Source organism: Homarus americanus, unplaced genomic scaffold (genome assembly GCF_018991925.1).
Source record: "Homarus americanus isolate GMGI-L3 unplaced genomic scaffold, GMGI_Hamer_2.0 scaffold36970, whole genome shotgun sequence".
In the NCBI taxonomy this organism is placed as follows: domain Eukaryota; kingdom Metazoa; phylum Arthropoda; class Malacostraca; order Decapoda; family Nephropidae; genus Homarus; species Homarus americanus.
The window spans coordinates 3,327,967-3,347,994 of NW_024740094.1; the positions used below are offsets into that span (position 1 = coordinate 3,327,967).

Here is a 20,028-nt window from a genome sequence, read left to right on the forward strand (position 1 = left end):
TTTCTCTGGTAGGGAGGGAAGGTGGGGGTGGGGGTAGGGAGGGAGGGAGGGAGGGACCCAGCGAGCGTGGGAAGAGGGGGGGAGCCGGAGGTGGGGTATTTTGATTGACAGATAGTGTCTGGGTGAAGTACATTTTTTTATTTACTGAAGATATTTGTTTTAGCTCATAAAATTCATACAAATTACCAGGCCAGAATATAATTTACATTGCTGGAATTCTTACAATTTGATGATCATTTTAAATACAAACATCATAGATTTTGCATTAGACATACAAATTTTAGATCTAATGTAAGAATTTGGTTTACACAGAGCAAATATGTTATCTTTTGTGCAAAATATATGATGTGTATATTCAAAATATTCCTGGTCTTGCAAGGAATCCAGCAATGTCAATTATATTATCCTAACTTAAGTTTGAGGTATTATTTATTACTATACCTTAAAATCTAGTGTTTTCACCCAAACATTTCTCAGAGAGGGAGGAGCCAGCGAGCGTGGGAAGAGGGGTGGGGAGTGGGGGGGGGAGGGGAAGTTGAGTCCATTATTTGAATGGACATTAACCTGGCGACTGTATTTCTCTTAAATATTAATTGTGTGTGCATACCATAATAAAATTAAGATGTTATTTTTACTACAACATAGGTATTGTCGGAAAGAGTGGAGTTTGGGAGTCGGCCCAGTCTCTATTTCAATTAATCCCATATGTTCTGTTATTCCATTTACGCGTTTCTCGTTTTACGAAGACCACTGTGGGTTCAATTGACCGCGTAAATCTATTACTGTATAAAGAAAAATGGCTTTTAAAAGTGAAAAAAAAATGGGATGAAAATTCTGAGCCAAAATGTGAATCAAACAGTTCAGATATTGCACTAAATGTTGAGGTAGGAGTAAATAAGATATCAAGATATAAGGAATCAAGGGACCTCTGTTTTCAGTAGTTTACATTACAGTACTAAACAAAGTGAGCAATTTCATCAACTTTGCATACTGAAATAAATATAAATCAGATATATAAAGATTTTGTTCTAGGAGCAATTGTAAACAGCCATGACACCAGGTGAGTTGGATCACTTGGCTGGCAAAATATCCATAGTGAGAACCCTGATAATTGTTTGTCACGTAAACACCACAAGCATCAAGTACCTGTAAGTCTGAATCTTGTGAGGATGTTGTGGCCAGTCTTGCTGTGCTCTTCTGCAGCTGCTTCAATGCCTCCTGTTGCTTCTCAACCTTTGCAAATGTCTCATTAGCCTGTACAGTATATAAATGACTGGTTTTAATACACATGAAAATATTGGAAAAAGCTTGCAGCCACTGCACTACACTACCATTAATCTAAACAGTAAAGTTAGGCTCTCATTCACAGTTGGATTGTCACCTTAAGTTTACAGTTGAACAAAACAGTACAGATATGAGTCTTGGATGGTCTGGTCAATATATGTATGTATGTCAGGTTTCAGATGTAAGTTCATATTTTCTTTAAAGGGTTAAACTCAAAATCCCATTTGCCACTAGGAAATGAGGGAATGATGCGTATTGTTTACTGTAAGTGATGATAAAGTGTTTAATAGAACAGATGGAGGAACTGTTTAACCAGTACAGGTACTCCTCGACTTACAACCACCCGGACATACGACCGCCGCAGTCGTATAAAATATTTTTCATATTACGTATTTTCGAGTCCCAACGTTAGTGATCGCGCTGTGTACCGAAAATTTTTTTATTTGTAATTTCCTTTAAAATGGCTGGCAAGCGTAAAAGTGAGAGTTCTCGTTGTGCTGAGAAGAAAATGAGACCCTTTTTAGATTTTCTATGTATTATTTGCGCCTTTTCGACTTACGACCTGGTCGTAAGTCGAGGGGAGACTGTATATATATATATATATGAGGTCTGTCCAAAAAGAAACCAAACTTTTACAAAAAAATTTTTATTGCTTTACTTACAACTTAATCAGACTTGTCTCCTTCAAAGTACTCCCCTCCACTGTTGATACACCACTCCCAACGTTTTGTCCAGTTCTGGAACACGTCCTGGAACGCTTTGAGGGCCAAATCCGGAGAGTAGGGCGGCTGGGGGACGATAGTCGTCTCGTGCTTCTCCAAAAAGTCACTGATAAGGAGCGCGAGCAGGTGCATTGTCACGGTGCAGCATCCAGGTCTTGTTTGTCCATGCCTCAGGCCTCTTCCTTCGCACTGCCTCCCTCAAACGCTTCAGGACCTCCAAGTAAAGCTCTTTATTGACTGTCTGACCGCGTGGCACAAACTCATGATGAATGACGCCCTTCCAATCAAAAAAGACGATCAACATCACCTCTACATTTGAGTGACTCTGACGTCCAGATTTGGGACTGTCTTCGGTGGATGTTCTTCCCCTTTTGAAACGCTGGTACCACACGTGACATTGCGTACCGCTCAAACAATCCTCCCCATAAGCCTGTTGCAACATTTGAAAAGTCTCCTTAAAAGTTTTTCCCAATTTGAAACAGAATTTCACTCAAACACGTTGCTCTTCAAGATCCTTCATTGTTCAACTTGCAACAAATCGCCAAGTGCACTAAACACACGTTCACTCTAGCTCGTGTAGCTCGATGACTAATTGACGTGGCGTGATGAGGCTAGTGTTAGACTAAAGGTCAAGGTCACCACTACACAGCACTCCCGTCGCGAGCACGCTGCGCCGGCTCGTTGGCGCGCTATATAAAAAGTTTGGTTTCTTTTTGGACAGACCTCGTAAAATGTAAACTACTGTGATGAAGGAACATGTAAGTGATGCATGGAGTCAAATGCCAATTATTTTAAATTAGACAAATCTAGATTTAGGTATGACATAGGTAAACACTGGATTGGAAATAGAGTAGTGGATGAGTGGTAAAAGTTACCAAACACCACCATTAACTCAAACATGCTGGGAAGCTTCAAATATAAGTTGGACAGATATATGAGAGATGTGGGTTGGGTGCAAATGGGGTTGCCTAGTGTGGGCCAATAGGCCTGCTGCAGTTTCCTCCATTGTTATGTTCTTATGACACATAAGTTGAAGGTAACATCTTCCTACATCTTAATAAATACCAAATACAGTACCTGCAATGTCTATGAACCCTGTATACCTGAAGTGTATATACACATGCTGTGCTGTAAGGTGTTCCTCTACTTACAAACATTCAATTTACAAACGTTCTGAGATATGAACAAACCTGTCCATGTCCAACTGACATATGGACTACCTACAAAATTAACATAAGCTATTTGTACAATCAAATACCTGTACTGTTAAAGGCTAGTAATAAATACTGTAGAGTAATGTGCTGTAGTATTTATTATTGGGGTACAGCTGTACTGTTATTCCTTTACTTTTTATTTAATTTTTTACAATATGTTCGGTATCTACAAGAACAAAGTTACTTATGAACAAATGGACTTAAAAACAATCCCCAGGGCTGCAAATCGTTTGTAAGTGGAGGAGCACCAGTCTTTGTACATTATCCATATCCAATTGCACAGGCCAAATCAATTGTAAACTTGTATGATTGTTCTACTGAATAAATATTATTTTAATTATTATTATTATTATTATTATTATTATTATTATTATTTACTATTTTTACTGCAGTATTTTTATTGTGTATAATGTGCTTGAAGGTGTTCAATACATACAGTGTAATTTTTTTGAAAAGTTATACAGTGTATGTTTGGTTTTATCAGAAACACAACATTGAGACACTGTATCCCACTTGCCTGATGTATGATGGCTTGGGTAATATAGTTATCAGGAGTGTAGAAGATCTTGCCCATCAGTAGTGGCTTGATGAAGTGAAGGAGAACACTTCCTCCAGGCAATGATTTGATATCTTCAAACAGAGTCTCACAAACATCACTTGAAGCTGTAAAGTTAAGGAATCAAGGTAATGCAAATATAGCTGGATATAAGTCATACCCATCTATATCACCATGTCATCCAAAAGAATCTTGTATAATTTGTCAGTTGGTTGAAAATGTTCAAAGGAGGGCCGCCAGACTGGTGCCTGTGCTTCGGCACCTCAACTACCCTGAAAGATTGGAGCGCCTGAACTTGCCTAGCTTATACTACAGACGGGCAAGGGGTGACCTAACTGAGGTGTATAAACATTTCAAGGGGCACTACTCAGTCGAGTGTCCTTATTTAGAGCTGGCGGACGCCTGCCCCGCAAGGGGTCACAGCTCAAGATTGAAGAAGCCGCAAGTCCAGAAAACTGTGAGGGCAAACTTTTTCGGAGTGAGAGTTGTGAGCTCTTGGAACAATCTGCCAGAAAGTGTTGCGATGGCACTGAGTGTAAGCTCTTTCAAGACAAGACTTGACCAACACTAGAGCAGGTTCAGGTACATTCAGGAGCCGGTGCATGCCCAGTACTTGCCAACAGCGTAACAGAGAAGTGACCGATCGTCCTAGTGGCTAACAAGCCGATCAGTGGTGAAGAGGATAAAAGTAAAAGTGTCCCACAAAAATTTTTTATATTAAATGTAGATTATATGTTTTATTTCTAAACAGTGAACCCTGTCAACAGGTTGGGGCCTTTGATTGATTATGTGATTAGAACAGTACATTAGCCTCAGCATTATGAACTGGCATATGTTTATCGCAGAATTTGTTCAATAAAGTACAGTAACCCACCCTGGATACAGCATACAGTAACCCCCCCCCCCCCTGGATACAGCACTCTTTATCATAACTCAACTACAACTGTCAAAACTCCCATCAAGGTAATAAATTTATTTTATCGTCATAAGGAGAGAAATACAATCAGCGAAAAAAAGTATCTGCACCTTTTCAGTGTTCTACAATATGTCAAACTGGACCAAGAAGTCTGACAATTGCTCTGAGACTCTGTAAACACTCTGAGTCTCTGCTATATGGTGATTGAAACTGTTCCATTTTAAACTGATTCATTATATTCCTTCATGGCAATACATTCCATCAGGTGAAATTTACTGCCACAAAGGTTCAACAACATTGTCAATGTAATGTATTTGTTTTATGAGTTTGACTTTGTGTTATTCCCAATATACTCCATTTCTTATGACGTGATATAATAAAGCGGCTTCATAAGCTCGCTTCATGACGCCGTTAATTCTTTACAACAACTCTCGTGAAATAGTGAATGGCTTAAAACATTTAGTAATTCATATTTTCTTCTTAGGTGAGGTCTTATATTTCATTAAATAATGTTACTTTAAGTCAAATATGAGGTATAATACTGAGGAGTTACGGGAACTTCACTTCATCTCATAATATGTGATATTCCTATATGTAACTCACTTTCTATAGAGCAGATTTCTTATGTGGGTAATACAACGTAGTATATTATAGTGTCTGTTTTTAATTAAGGTATTCACTTTTTTATGTATTCCTGTTAATTTCTCTATTTTAACTACGGTATACAGTACAGTATTACCCCGCTTTACGCGGTTTCACTTTACGCGATTTCTCATATACGCGGTGCCTCGCCAGAACCGAACTTTCACTTTCCGCGGTTCATCTACCCATATACGCGCAGAGTGTCCGGCTCGACGCTATTTTTAGATTCGCCCCACACGCCTGCTCCCTCCTCCCGCCTCCGCCTGGGCAAGCCGCGCGGTAAGGTTGCGCAGTGCATGTCTCTGTTGCGTTATCACTGACGTCATATGACGTATCGGAACTGTGATTGGCCATGCATCCCTACCCCCCTCTGCTGCTAGCTGTAATTGGTTTAAAGTAATATGACGTGTCCACCCGGGGAGGGAGGGAGGGAGGAAAGACGACGTTTAACCTAGCCGCGGCAGTTTCATCCCTCCAGGCCCCGTATGCCGACCCATCTCTTCTACAAATGTAAGTGTTACACCTAACTTTTAGTTTTCCTAACCTAACCTTTATTTTTCCTAACTTAACCTTTATTTTTCCTAACCTAACCTCTTCTATATTACTTGTTTGTGCATACCATCATAAAGTTAAGGTAAAATTTTTACTACAACATAGTTGTGTGTCGTCAAAAAGTGGAGTTTGGGGGTTGGGCCAGTCTCTATTGGAATTAATGCCATATGTTCTGTTGTTCCATTTACGCGGATTTCACTTTCCGCGGTACCCTGTGGATTCAATTGACCGCATAAATCGGGGTACTACTGTATGTGATATACAGGATATATCATATTTGTTACACAGTCCATCTAACAATCAGAAGTATAGTACCAACCCTACCAAGTTAACACGACCTCAGTCACAGCGATCATTTTGAAGGTCATCAGACCCAGGGGTGACAATTTTGAGTCTTGGCTTATATTGGTAGCCCTGCTTTCCAATTATGAAAATAACCATAAGGGGATTTGTCAGTTACTCTAATCCTGCCATTTGCTATAATAATGACATCCCATTGTGTTTTTATCAAAATGTATTAAATTTAATGTGTATAAATGAGTAAACATGACAAATACAAATCTAATATACAACCGAAAGCATATCCTTAGAACATTGTCAAAATAACTGTCATTGTTAAAAACACATTTAAGAGCTTGTTAATCTTTATGTCAGCATAGTAGCTGTAATCTACTGTAATTCTTACAGTCACATGACATTATATCGAAATGAATAATTTAGGGAATGGATAACAAGGCTCCGAGGCATGGATGCCACCTGCCTTGACGACCGGGCCTCTGCCAGAGCTACAATGTTGGTAACTTGTGTTGGCAAATGTTTTATTAATAATGTTGTAAAAATTACACAAAAATGTTTGCATCATTATTGTTGGGAACATTGTTGCCAACAGAAATATAACTGGTATAGACTATGTGATTATTTCACCTGTCTTTCCAACAATGTTGAATTCTTTTATCCAACCTGTTGAAGACAAGGTCATCAACATTATGTTGGTGTGGTTCCACCTTTTAGTTGTCCCCATGACAACATTGTATTTTCAAGCAAGCCTCTCATAATACATTATATTCCTATATGACAACTCATCCCATGAGGTGGAAATAATTTCCAATGTGGGTAAAACTACAAAGTAAATTCTATTGTCTTTGTTTTTAAAAAAGTTACTATATTTCATCCTATCTATTTACTTTATTTAAAAAATAAGTGCTATACATAAGAGATATAATAAGAAATGCATCTCACAATCATATACCTGTACTGTACAGTACAGTACTGTACTGTATACCAACTCAACTGAAACACTGGGAATCACTGTGTTCATTTTGAAACCCATCAGACCTAGAGGTGGAGGCAGTTTTTGTTGACTGTACACACAGGAATGATATACAAAACCATGAAGTTACTAAGCAACATAAATACAGTATAAATAAACTTTAGCTTTCTAAAGAAATCAAAATGACTGAGTACATATATGAGTACAATGACACATTCTAATTCAAAATATTGTACAAAACTACAGGAATTGGTACAAATTACAATATTACTATACTATAATATCCTGTTCATATTACCTAACATTATGTAGCATAGTAGAATCCCAAGTATTAAAGTTGTGGGTTATATCTCTAAAAACTGAGTACAGTACAGTGCTATACCTTCATAAAATCAACTTCTTCCAACACCCTTACCTGTACACAAAATAGTTTCAGAGTTATATTAACAGACGTAAAATATTTCCTCTTATTTGAAATGAACTAAATTACCAAGTACTAGGACCTACAGCACTGACAAGTTCTGTATACAGTAGTGGCTTGTGTACTGTAGTAGTGGTAAAATCCCTGTGTTATGCCATAAAAAGTTAGGTATTTCAGTACAAATAAAATATATCTTACGCTCAGTATTGTTAGGTTCCTTTTCCTTAAAGTTGACAGAGAGGACACCAAGACTATCTGGAACCAAGTCAAGTGAACGGCCGCATAATGCCTGTCCGGCACGAGTAAGGAAACTTGGGGCTGCAAGAGGAACAAACACGGTGTTAGCTTATTTCTAACTTATACTGTACTGTACTGTGCTAATCTCTGCCTATGACAACAACAACACAGCTTTATGTACATAGCACAACCCATCTTAGGAGGACCACCAACCTCTGACATACACATCACCAGATCCCTTTGGTACCTCCTTTAACTTTGTCTAAGAAACATGACAAAAGAGACCATCTTTAAAACAAATAGAAAATGTCTGCCACTTCAGGTGATCAAGTTCCCCATTGCAGCAAAACTCAAGTAAGTATTACAGATTACAACACTAATCAATAACAAGAGGCAATAAACATTACAGAACTCATTGGAGATCTTGTTACATGGCTTTTGCTGCCACTTGCCACATTAGGTAAGTCTATTAAAGCATCTACCAAAAGCCAAGACTGGCAGAAATTCTTGTCACATTGCCAAAAAATATATTTCTGTAATCCCTTATTTTACTTTGTGGTTCAGTAAAAATTATAAATTATGATAAGACCTGTGGCACTAGTGAGTCAGTTGGGTTATATTCCTGCACTGCCAAGGTAAATTTTTTATATATCTGCATTGTGTATGTATAATGTGTACCTGCATTATCTATACATATACAGAATCAATGTAAACTTGCATGACAATGTAACTGAATCAAACTGACCTGAAATGAACTTTATTATTACCTTGATTGTGTAAGTACAGTAGGTAGTGTTTATTTTCTGATTGGGATGTCTTTAAGAACCTATTGGAGCCTCTGACCCGCTTATTCAAGTAGGCTGTAGTATACATGAGTCCCCAAGATTGGCAGGTTAGAAATAATGGTATGTCTGTTAATTATACTTACATGTAATATCTCTCAACATGGACTGTGAATTATTCATCACCAATTTCTCTGAGACTGGAGGCTCTATGAGGGTGTATCTGAGGTCACGTAGAGCACTGAAGGTGTTAGTGAGGGTGGGCAGATACACACTAGACTCAACGAGGGTATTTACTGCATCCATCACCTCCTCCAGTGTTGTCCCATGGGATGTCAGGCTCGAGTTGATCCCAAAATTAGTCAGCTGAAAAGAGAGAAAGATTTTTGTCTATAATTTGGTGTCAATGCTTCCTTCTATATACAGTGTATGTATGTATATATATATATATATATATATATATATATATATATATATATATATATATATATATATATATATATATATATATATATATATATATATATATATATATATATATATATATATATGTGATTAACAACCCTTGAAGAAGTCAGTATCTTACAGCTTATACATCAGAACAGTGGGGCAGTATCCTGTAACTCTAGAACCCCCTCTAATGACTGTACAACCTAGTGAGTCTCAAACACTTTAACAAACTAAGGTAAGCTATATACATATTGATAATTTAATTTAGTAATAAAAAACTGGAACATTTAGTAAATTTATGTAGAGTACTTCATCCCCAGCCTGTTAAGAGACATTTCACCACCTGGGGGAGAGGGGCCTCTGCAGTATCACATTCGTCAGTAAGACTTTGTCTGTTGATGGCCTAAAATGTAAAATCCTCAGCATTGGTGTGCTTCAGACAGTCACTACACATGTATAAAAAAAAAAAATGCATATTCCTTAAAAAAAGGTGTTGCTTGTTGATTTTAATTTCCTGTGAATATGAGTTAACACATAATTATATAGAAAATTTGATATGTCATCAAACTTACTCAAAGTTTGGCCACAAAGTCGAGTACAATCTCCAACAATGTCATGATCCAGAAATGCCATATATCAAGTGTCAACAAAACTGTAAGAGTTTTCTTAAAAAAGCGTTGCCCATCATTAACTGAGAATTAAAATAAAACAACACACTTTATGACAACTTTACTTTGGAATAATAAATACACCAAAGTAAATATATACCTGTACAGTACTGAGGCCAGGGAATAAACATCAATGAAAGTTATAGTTGACACTCAAACCTCTGGAAACGTTGCACCAAACAGCTATAATCTTTTTTCTGGTGTTAGTGTGACCCAATGACATTACTGTACTTCTATCAATTCAACTTTTAGCTTTATTATTTGCAAAACATTTCCTTGATATGCAACATTATTCTAGCAATTCAATAATAAGCATGACTCACCGTCACAATCAGCGGAGCAAGGTTGAGGTGTTGCAGGAAGGTTTCAGCAAGACCTTGGGCATTTGTGGAGTTACAGAGGGAGTCACTTATGGCTGCTGGAGTCACCTGGGTGTCTCGTGGAAGGGTGACCACACGCTCTACCTGAGACCCCTCACAGATAACCTCTTCCAGGGTCACATCCTCCAATGACAGCAACTGAGGGGGGGAGGGGGAGGGGGGGGATAAATGTACAGTAGTTAGAGAGAGAGAGAGTCTAATGTTATACCTAAAAAAAATAATAATAATAATTCTTGAATCCTAATATTACATGAAAGAGCTCTATAAAGCTATATATTAAAAGATTCAGGATCACTAGTTGGTAATACTCATATACAATATTGTACTGTATACACCTCACTGAACCATGAACAATACTCTGATGCTCGTACAGCCTTTCGCAATCACTACTCACCGCCATAAGGTTGAGTTCTGAATGTCTCAAAGCTTCAATGACCTCTGCAGACATCATGAGATCCTCTTCCATGTACTGCTGCATCTCAGTCCAGTTGGTGATGAAAGAATATGTTGGAACTATCCAGGTGATAATAACAATAATTAGCATACAGTAGGGTAATTTGTCTTCTCCAGTAATCTCTTATACAATTACCACAAACAATAGTCTTAATGCTACTGTAATTTCAAGGAGAAGTTTGTTCCTCATGTAAAGAACTTTTAAATTTGTACCATATGTGACCAACAACTTATATAAGATGTCCATAAATGATCTGACCCATTTCAGCACATAATAACCTCTAAAATATTACTGATAAAACATCATGGCTTTATCGTAACTGACAAACTACCAGAAAAAACTTTATGAGTTGTTCATCAAGTATAAAATGTGATGGAACTAGGTAGTCAGCTCATTCAAGGAGAGAGTTATTCATTACACAGTATGTTTGTTCATTCTCTTTTATCTTACATGTTTGCATTATCTTTGGTTGTGATATGTATTGTTGTAGGTTATATAGTATATTGTTGCACTGTAAATTATTTGTGTCAATGTTTACATCCTTGTAGTGTGTAAAACGCAATCTGGCAGCTCTGCGAGGTTAGTTGGCAGGTCTACCAGTAGCTGTGGCTCACTCACTCCCTGATGTGTTGGTGTTCTGATCGGCTCTGTCCTGCACTGTGTACGTTTATCTGGTGTCTCTGAGGGTGTTGTGTTTGTGCTACTGAGTGGTCACCTCACAGCTAAGTTTACTTTGAGTATATGGATTAGGATTATAATTATAATGTAAACTGTGATAGGTAACACTTATTCCATGTGCTAATTGTAGGATTAGAGGTTCCTGTCTCTTTGTCCCTGGTGTTGTTTCTCAGTTGTAGTTAATGTACTTTCATTTTCACCTTTCTGTTTATATAGCGTAAATATAGGGTACAGTATTATGAATATTCCCGTTTATCTTCCCTTGTGTATTCATGTTGCGGAACATTATAATAACCTCTAGACAAGTACAGGAGTATGCCCCATGACAAATAAAACTGGTGTGTTCTGTAGGTGGTGTTCTTCAGGTTATTATTCTTTTTTAAATATGGCCAGACAAATTTCTAGACACCCTGTATATTCCACATTAAATAAATATTATCAACACTGACTAGTAAAGTCAACTATGCCAAGGTTCTTAGCTGCCTGAAGACTGTTGATGCCGTCCACCACCCGCTGCAGGTCATCCTCCAGCTCTGACCCAGCAACAAGTGGCATCCCTTCCTCCAGGATTTTACTGAAGCTGAGAAGTAAAGAAGGGATACATATATAGATACCTGGCGAAGTATAATAAAGTGTCCCTGGTGTTAATTACCATTCATAGGACTCTACTGGAAATAATTATCTAATGGCTTTATTGATAACCTTTGGTCAAATTTCCTTAAAGTTTACCACTATCTGTATACCTGAACAGTCTACATACATTGGTTGTATACCTGCACTGTCTATGTATATTGTACTGTATATCTGCTTCGTCTATACAATACTGTGCTTTATAGATGTTGAAACAATTGTAAGTGTGCATGATGGTTCTACCGAATAAGCACCTATCATATCTATTTTCTATCACAAATGGTTCTTCTCTTATCACTGTTCTAATGTCCATTATTCACTGATAATAACATCTTTACCTTGTGTTTCACTCTATCAGTAATCACACAGTTAATTCTTCATTCATTACTGTATCTTCTGTCCTATATACAAACTGAAACAAAATCTTTTAATACCCTTTCCTTCTATTAAAACAACACAGCAACTCCAGGCCAGAGTTGCTGTAGATCAATATAGGACTTCAACCCACTCAATGCAGACATGACACAGATGAAACAGTTGTGCCTCAGAAAGAAACTCATTATAGTATGTGTCAAAAGAACCACATTCAGGATACACTTAAAATTCAGACCAGCCACACTGAAAGGGTCAATGGTAAGACTGTCATAGTGTGACTAGTACACAAAATTGATTACAGTATAACTCCTGTCTGGTCATGGTTCATATCCACATCTCACTGTGGCTGATCTATTCTCAAAGGCTTAAATAAGATCACTTCAGTGTTGGACAGTTTTAATAGGCTATCCCTTATGAGCTTCATGCTCAGACTGACAATACAGTACAGTACCACTATAATTATTAACTACAATATTTGTTATGTACCAAAGATCTATCTGTTTCCATTACCTTACCACTTTACAAAATTTTCTTTTACCACAATTGCTCCTAAAATGCCTTAAGTCAAGTCTTTTAGTAGTACAGCACTTGCTTCACACTACCGTGTTCTGGGTTCAATCCCTGGGTCAGACATTAGAAAACTATTATCAAGTGTGACAATACCAAACATGGTAAGTTTTCTCTGCATGCTCCAGTTTCCTCCTGTACTAACACTGGACACTGTAGGTCATAACATAAAACAGAACAACCATCCAACTAGCTTGAAAGATGACAAGGAGGAAAATTATAAATCATAACACTCATTACTCTGAAGTACTAAAAGGAGACACGCACGCACGCGCGCACGCACGCACGCACGCACACACACACACACATACATCTTCACTCCAAACCATATAAATGAAAAACATTCAAATGGAACAAATGAGATTGGAAATAAAGTTGTGGCTTTGATACAGTTGTATACACTAAGACCTTGATGGTCCCCAGGTAAAGTGTTTCAACAAATGGAATTCACTTTATGAAAGACTATTCTTTCTTAATTTTGGCCTTTGTGTTGTAGGTGACCATGCATGCAGTGGTTCTCCTCTTAATATCTAATAAATTGCTAACAAAATTTATGTTAGACAATAGTTAGCAGATAAAAGATGCTTGTTAAATTTGAAGGTTTCCCTGCATAAAACTACAATTTATTCGTTATAGTTTTATGCAGGAAAAACTTTCAAATTTAACAAGCATCTTTTATAAAGCAACAATTATTCTAAATACAGTACAGTATTATATTTTTCATACCTCTTAGCCAAGTCAATCCAGAGTTTCATTTGCAGCAGCTGTACTGACCCCGTCAGGAAGGTCACGGGGTCAACTTCTCCTGTGATGATCTGACCAATAAATAATATAATAAGAAAAGTGATGTGTACACAAGTGTTGTTCAACTCTTTGACTGTCAGTTGTGTCTGGTGTGTCACTTCCACCATTAAACTTGTTCTGACACACAGGATACAAGACAGTCTGGCAGAATTATAACATAGGACATCAAAAAGTCTAACTGACTGACCTTCAACAAGGACAGTTTTTTCTACATTACCTAACTTGAAGGACCAACAGATAACTATGTGGCTCCCACTACATACATATTAACCTTTATTAAACCCACTTTGGAATCATTTTCTTGTGAAATATATTTAACCTCCTCTAATGTTTACAAACCTATAATGTCAAACTACTGTAAAGGATCCCAGCTGTGAATATCTTTAGGTGAATCATTTTGGTTTGGTTAAGTTCAAAGTTAAGTTAGGTTATAGTACAAAGTTAGGTCAAGTTATAATTCAAAGTTAGATTAAGTTATAGTTCAATGTTAGGTTAGGTTAAGTTGTAGTTCAAAGTTAAGTTAGGTTATAGTACAAAGTTAGGTCAAGTTATAATTCAAAGTTAGATTAAGTTATAGTTCAAAGTTAGGTTAGGTTAAGTTGTAGTTCAAAGTTAAGTTAGGTTATAGTACAAAGTTAGGTCAAGTTTTAAAGTTATTTAAGTTATAGTTCAAAGTTAGGTTAGGTTAAGTTGTAGTTCAAAGTTAAGTTAGGTTATAGTTCAAAGTTAGGTTAAGTTAAGTTTTAGTTCATAGGTAGGTTAGATTAAGTTTTGTTTTGTTTGGTTTTGTTTGGTTAGGTTTGGTTATGTTAAGTTTTAGTTCAGAGATAGGTTAGGCTAGGATCCCAGTAATAATAAGTTGTTAACATCGTCTAAGATAATTGCCTTCAGTTGAATTGTTTTGGTTAACTAGGCTGGACTACCTACCCTCATTATGTATATTCAATAGACTACTGTACATGAATACAAATAAAGAGCTTTAGTTTGGATATTATTGAATTAATACATCACATTCATACTTTTATATGAAAGGTAATAAAATAAGGCATTATATTATAGGAGTGAGAAGATGTTATTGTTTACTCATTATAATTATTGAAATGTTAATGGTGGTGTTTGCTCTCTCTCTCTCCCTCCCTCTCTATTTTCTGTGGTTATGTAAATTTTATTTTGGTACATTTTAAATCAGCTATTAGAGAACGGCTAGTTTTAAAAAGACAAGTTTGTTAGTTTACAAGTTTATAATTTATATTTTGTACAATTTTATTATTTTTATTTTATTTTATTTTTTAATTTGTATTTTGTTTTCCAATTTAATATTATCTCACCATTCTTCCTCTTCACGTGGGACGACTATTGGATATTTATTTACTCCGGCAACTCCGCTAAAAGCTTTAATTAACACGTTCGTGTTATTACTGCAGTTGGGTACGAAAAAGAGCTCCGTGCCCTTGGGACAGTTTTCTGTATACCATCTTACCTCAGGGGACTCTTCCCAGAGTACGACAGCTTGGACGGAGCCATCCTGCATTGCAGTTTTCGCTTCTTCTCTGAAGCAGACCATGTCTGGTTCATCCACCCTCAGTTTTTCATATGTTTTACTGAGTATGGTGTTGGACCTCTCCAGAAGCATGAAGTTGGATGTGTTGGAAATTCTCACCATCCAATGGAAGGAGGGTCGGTTCTACCCTGACATCACAGCAGATTCCCTTCAACATATTTGCTGTGAGATCCTTACTTTGTCTTGCCTCATGCATATGAAGCCCCCTTTCTTGCACACCATGGCGTGGTCGAGGTCATAGGATGAGCCACACACGCATTGGGAGGGCAAACCTTCCACTGGCCTACCGTACCTTAGAGCAATGGCATCTGTGAATTCTTGTTTATTAAGACTGAAACCTTTTGCCCTTAATGGTAACGTTGTTAGCCAGTTCAAGGCGCCCACCTCCTGCGCTATAGCTACTTTTTTTTAAGTTCTCTGGCACTTGCAGCATCAGTTGCTGCAGTTTACCGGTATCACTTGGAGAGTGCTGTTGATCTGTTGTAATGAACTGTCTAATCTTGTTTAATTCATTGGTATTCACCTCACTTGTTGGGTTCTGAGCTATTTTGAGCTCAGTGAGGGCTGCTGTGAGCTTGACTGAGTTCTGATGTTTGGTGGCAGCTCCTCTGGTTTGGTCATTACCATTCCTCCCAGTCTCGGTGGTAGTGCTAGGATTGACCTTTCTGCTGGGGTTAAGTGAAGGCGTTTCATTAATTTTGGAATAAAATTGAAGCTAATGGCTTCTTCCAGAGGGTAGAGGAGGGGTCCGATATCAGGAATAGTGTGCATCAAGTAATTCCAGTGATCCTTGACTCCGTGGGTGAATGCCGCAAAAGCTGCATGTGGCTCTGTTTTAGTAATATCAGACAGAGCTTGGATTTCCTTCACCCACTCATTTACCTTTCCAGTTACATACTCGGTCTTGAAGTCCGTCATGCCGATTGCCGCACCTAGGTGTCTTTGGCCCTCCTTTGTTATATTAACCTCGCTTCAACCGAATACTTCCATTGCCCGTTCATAATTTTCTGGCTTCACAATGAGGAAGGACTTGCTGGCATTTGGGTGGTACCCTATTTGTGGACCACATGATGTTATCAGGTCCCGCCACTTTTTGGTATCCTCCACTTTTCCTGCTTCTTAAGGTCGTCGGCATAAGCCACTTGCTTGACAGCGGTTATTTCAAATTTTTTTGTGTGTTGGAGCACAAATAGGCCTAGTGCGTACATTACCATGGCAACTGCGTTGTTCCCTCAGTTGACAGTATGATGGTATCTCCTCTTAGGGCCTTGAAGCTTATTATGTAGAGGTTGATGGGTTTCTATAGGTGTTTTCAACATACATTGCAAAGCTTGGACACTTGATCTTGATGTTGTGTAGTGTAGCCTTGTGGTTGATTATGTTGAATGCATTGGAAGCGTCAACCAGGAATACTGCCTCACAATTACGCTGCTCAAATATCTTTCTCATGGAGTGAATGGCAGCTTCCTCCCCAGCCTGGTGGCCAGCACATACTTGTAGGTTCCCTGCAGCTGCCCTGACATCACTTATAACCTCCATTATGCATTTTCCAATGATCTGTCTCAACTCTTCTCCCACCTCTATAGGCCTACATCCTGGATTTTTATCGAGGGGAATGAGGACGGCAGGCCTTCAGAGTATGAAGGTGATGGCAGCACGAGGTTGCTAGCTTTCTTGCAAGGGCGGCAGTGGCATTGCAGAGATCACTTGCTGTGGCACCAAACTTGTTAATGCTGAGGATGAATCTCCAACCGTCTGCATCCAGGCCTGAAGGGCATGCCCCTCCCTGTGTCTTCAGTGCTTTTTTCCACACCATCCCTCCTGTTATTTTCTCGAACATGACAGCATTTGGAGGGATAAAGGCACCCTGGAACCTGATACCTTCCTCTTCACTTGCACTTAGTCCTTGCGTGTGTCCCCTGACAGAATAGATGGGGTAATATTGCCAGTATTTGAAAAGCTAATGGAGTAAGGAAGCTGTCCTGAGTGTACTTGATTATGAGGCAATTCATCTCCCGAATCATTTCTTTGGTGGCCGCACACTTGGGGGGTTCAAAGAGGTTAGCTAGCGACCACCTGACAACTTCAGAGTAGGTTTCTTTAACCCATTTATCTGCATTTTTCATAGACATGCCATTCCAATGTGGTGGCTATCTGTCATTCACCTCATGGACATCTGCTATGTTGGAGCAGCATTTATTGGCACTAAATTTTCAGACTGAGTGAACTCACTGCTATCATTCAGGATATCATTGGGTGGTGCTGTCTGGGTGATATCCACTGTGTCCTCCTGTGACCGCTCCCTGCCCTGGATATTCCGACAATCGTACCTCTTCCGGCACCCCCACACATCGGCGATTGTTTCTCGCACATTCACAGCTTGTGCAACTTTGCTTCTGGCTAGCACAGATGCAGCAAAAGCAGTTACCTGGCATAATGCTCCACACTTTGAGCAACAGGAATGTCTGCCACTGACATCTGCTTTGGTCTCATTTGGAGGAAACTAGTTCTTATGAGAAAAGAACAGAGAGGTGGTGACAGGTTGGCCAGCAGTGTCCGGGCAGTAGGGACATACGTGCATGGGTATGGGTGTGTAGGCCACCACTGGGGGGGGTGAGGGCAACAGTCTATACAAAATTGAAATTTTACACTGGGAGCAGGAATGGACGAGTTGACGGTTCTGGGTAAACACAAGAAATACACTCTGCCACGTCCGTAGAGTGATACGGTATATATAATGTGTAATAAAAGTTTAAAGTCCTGCTATAATAGTCGAGATAAGTTTATTTCTCTAGAAACAGGGCCGAGATTTGCAATGACGTCACCACTTACCCTGCAGATGACGCACAGATGGAGCTACGAGTAAATTTAGAAGTAATGACAATGTCTGGACCTTGTTTTGAGAATGCCTGATGTTAGGTAAACATGACAACATAGTGCTGTTATTGTTTTGATGATTCACTAATGAACCACTGGGATATACCACCATTTATATTAATTAATGGGTCAAATCTTACTTTAACTACCACACATATTCGGTTGTTTAGATTTGAGATAGTTATATTGGGTAAATTTTAAGTTCTGGTCATCCCTGTACCTAGACCCGCGGACTATATTTTTTCTGATGGTTTGCGATGTGTTATGAACAATTTAGACCTTCATTTCTATCGGAAATCACTAGTTTGGAGTTACTACCTCCCCCCCCCCTTACTGTTGTATGTTAAGCTTACCTTATAACACATCTTACCCTAACCTAACCTAACATATGACCTGTATTTTCTTATGCTAAAAAAAATGCTACAGAAATCCCATAGCTTATAATTTGCCTTTCGTTTAAAGTACTTAATCCCATAGTTAGAATCTTGGTGTTCCCAGATGACCCAAACCAAAATAATACCAATATTGTTTGGAATGTTTACAATATGAAATTTGTTGTATGGGCAGCTAATATCCATTGAATTAGTTTATGTGCTAAGTAATATTTATATTGTCAATAAAGCATTTCTGTATTACACAGTAAAGAACAATTAATTAACTTATAATATTTGTTTTCAGAGCCGATCAGCCGAGAAGGTTGGATAACTACTTCCAGGGTTCATCATGGCAGATGAAAGAAATTTACTAAAAGTAGATGTCATTTTGATAGTAGAGTATTATCAAAAACTCCACCATCGAGCTATGAAGTACATCTGTCATCTGATCATCTCAAGCCCATCCCCTGGCTATGGTCGTCCCTAGTCCTTCCACAACATTAAATATAGACATCAGTGATGAAAACTTACATTTTCCAGACATGAAATAGAGAACAGTGATGAAAACTTCCATGTTGGAGTTATCGGTCTATTGCATCATTTTGGCACCCAGCAAGTAAATACACACGATGATACTTGAGAAGTAATTTATTTTAACCTAAAAATAAGGTATGTTTGTGTATATTAACATTGTATATGGCCACGAGTCCTGTATTCCTGTTGGTAACAACAAATACCTACACCACAGCTAACTGGACAGCTAGCGCCAACTAGTGACGTCACAACCAATCACAGAGCTTTTCGCAGTCACGTGACTTTTTTGCAACTTTAACCCTTATTTTTGACACTTTTTGACCTAATTTATTTAAAAATATCATTACCATAATGAATTTAAGGGTTTTCTTCACCCATTGACCTGTCATCTTACGAAAAAATTCCAATCATCAACTCGTCCATTGTCACACAGAAGGGTCGTGACATTCCATGCAGCGACCATAAGAGGTTGTATAGTTTGTTTTGTTTGGATCTGTGATTTTGGTTGTGTTTTCGACCGCAGAAGGATGAACTTACTGGGTGCAGTTGCCCAGTTAGGTTGGCTCTCACACACATACACACACACACACACACACACAAACAGTGGGCATGGTGTGGGTGGGTGTGTACTAGACAGGCCAGTAACTGCAGGTGGGGTAAAGGGGAGCTTGGCTCCCCTGTCAAGTATTTGGTCCACTATGGAGACCAGAGAGGATTTTATACAAAAAGAGCTCATATCAGGTCACAACTGTTTGGTAACTTTGATTTCTTCTGACTTTTAGGTCAGATGAAGGATTCATGACCTGACCTAACCAAAAGTTTACCCTTCCCAGCACTACCTGGAGTAGAGATCCTGACCTGAAAAACTTGCGACAATATGTTCGTGTCAGCCATTTTTGCCATTGATAATCCTAGCTTGAACACTTGTGAAGAACTTAAAGCTCTTCTACCATGGAACAGACTGCCATAACCATTCCAAGTCATGAAGAGTTGCAAGTGGCAAATTATTTGATTCATTGTGCAAAATAAGTGGGTGTGGGGGTGTACTGGGTGGTAAGGGGTGGTGGGGTGGTGTGGTGG

At 38.5% G+C, this 20,028-nt stretch overlaps 1 protein-coding gene across 3 annotated transcripts in view; it reads right to left on the reverse strand.

Moving 5' to 3' along the window:
• Nucleotides 1–20,028, reverse strand: part of LOC121875159 (phospholipid-transporting ATPase ABCA1-like) — a 157,731-nt gene that overhangs the window by 36,563 nt on the left and 101,140 nt on the right. For all 3 annotated transcript variants that reach the window (XM_042379595.1, XM_042379593.1, XM_042379596.1), the window contains exons 7-14: nucleotides 13,525–13,613; nucleotides 11,676–11,806; nucleotides 10,489–10,607; nucleotides 10,038–10,232; nucleotides 8,743–8,962; nucleotides 7,776–7,895; nucleotides 3,738–3,883; nucleotides 1,147–1,254 (exon numbers count right to left, since the gene is read on the reverse strand). In XM_042379595.1, the coding sequence (XP_042235529.1) occupies nucleotides 1,147–1,254; nucleotides 3,738–3,883; nucleotides 7,776–7,895; nucleotides 8,743–8,962; nucleotides 10,038–10,232; nucleotides 10,489–10,607; nucleotides 11,676–11,806; nucleotides 13,525–13,613 (1,128 nt within the window). The remainder of the gene's footprint in view (nucleotides 1–1,146; nucleotides 1,255–3,737; nucleotides 3,884–7,775; nucleotides 7,896–8,742; nucleotides 8,963–10,037; nucleotides 10,233–10,488; nucleotides 10,608–11,675; nucleotides 11,807–13,524; nucleotides 13,614–20,028) is intronic.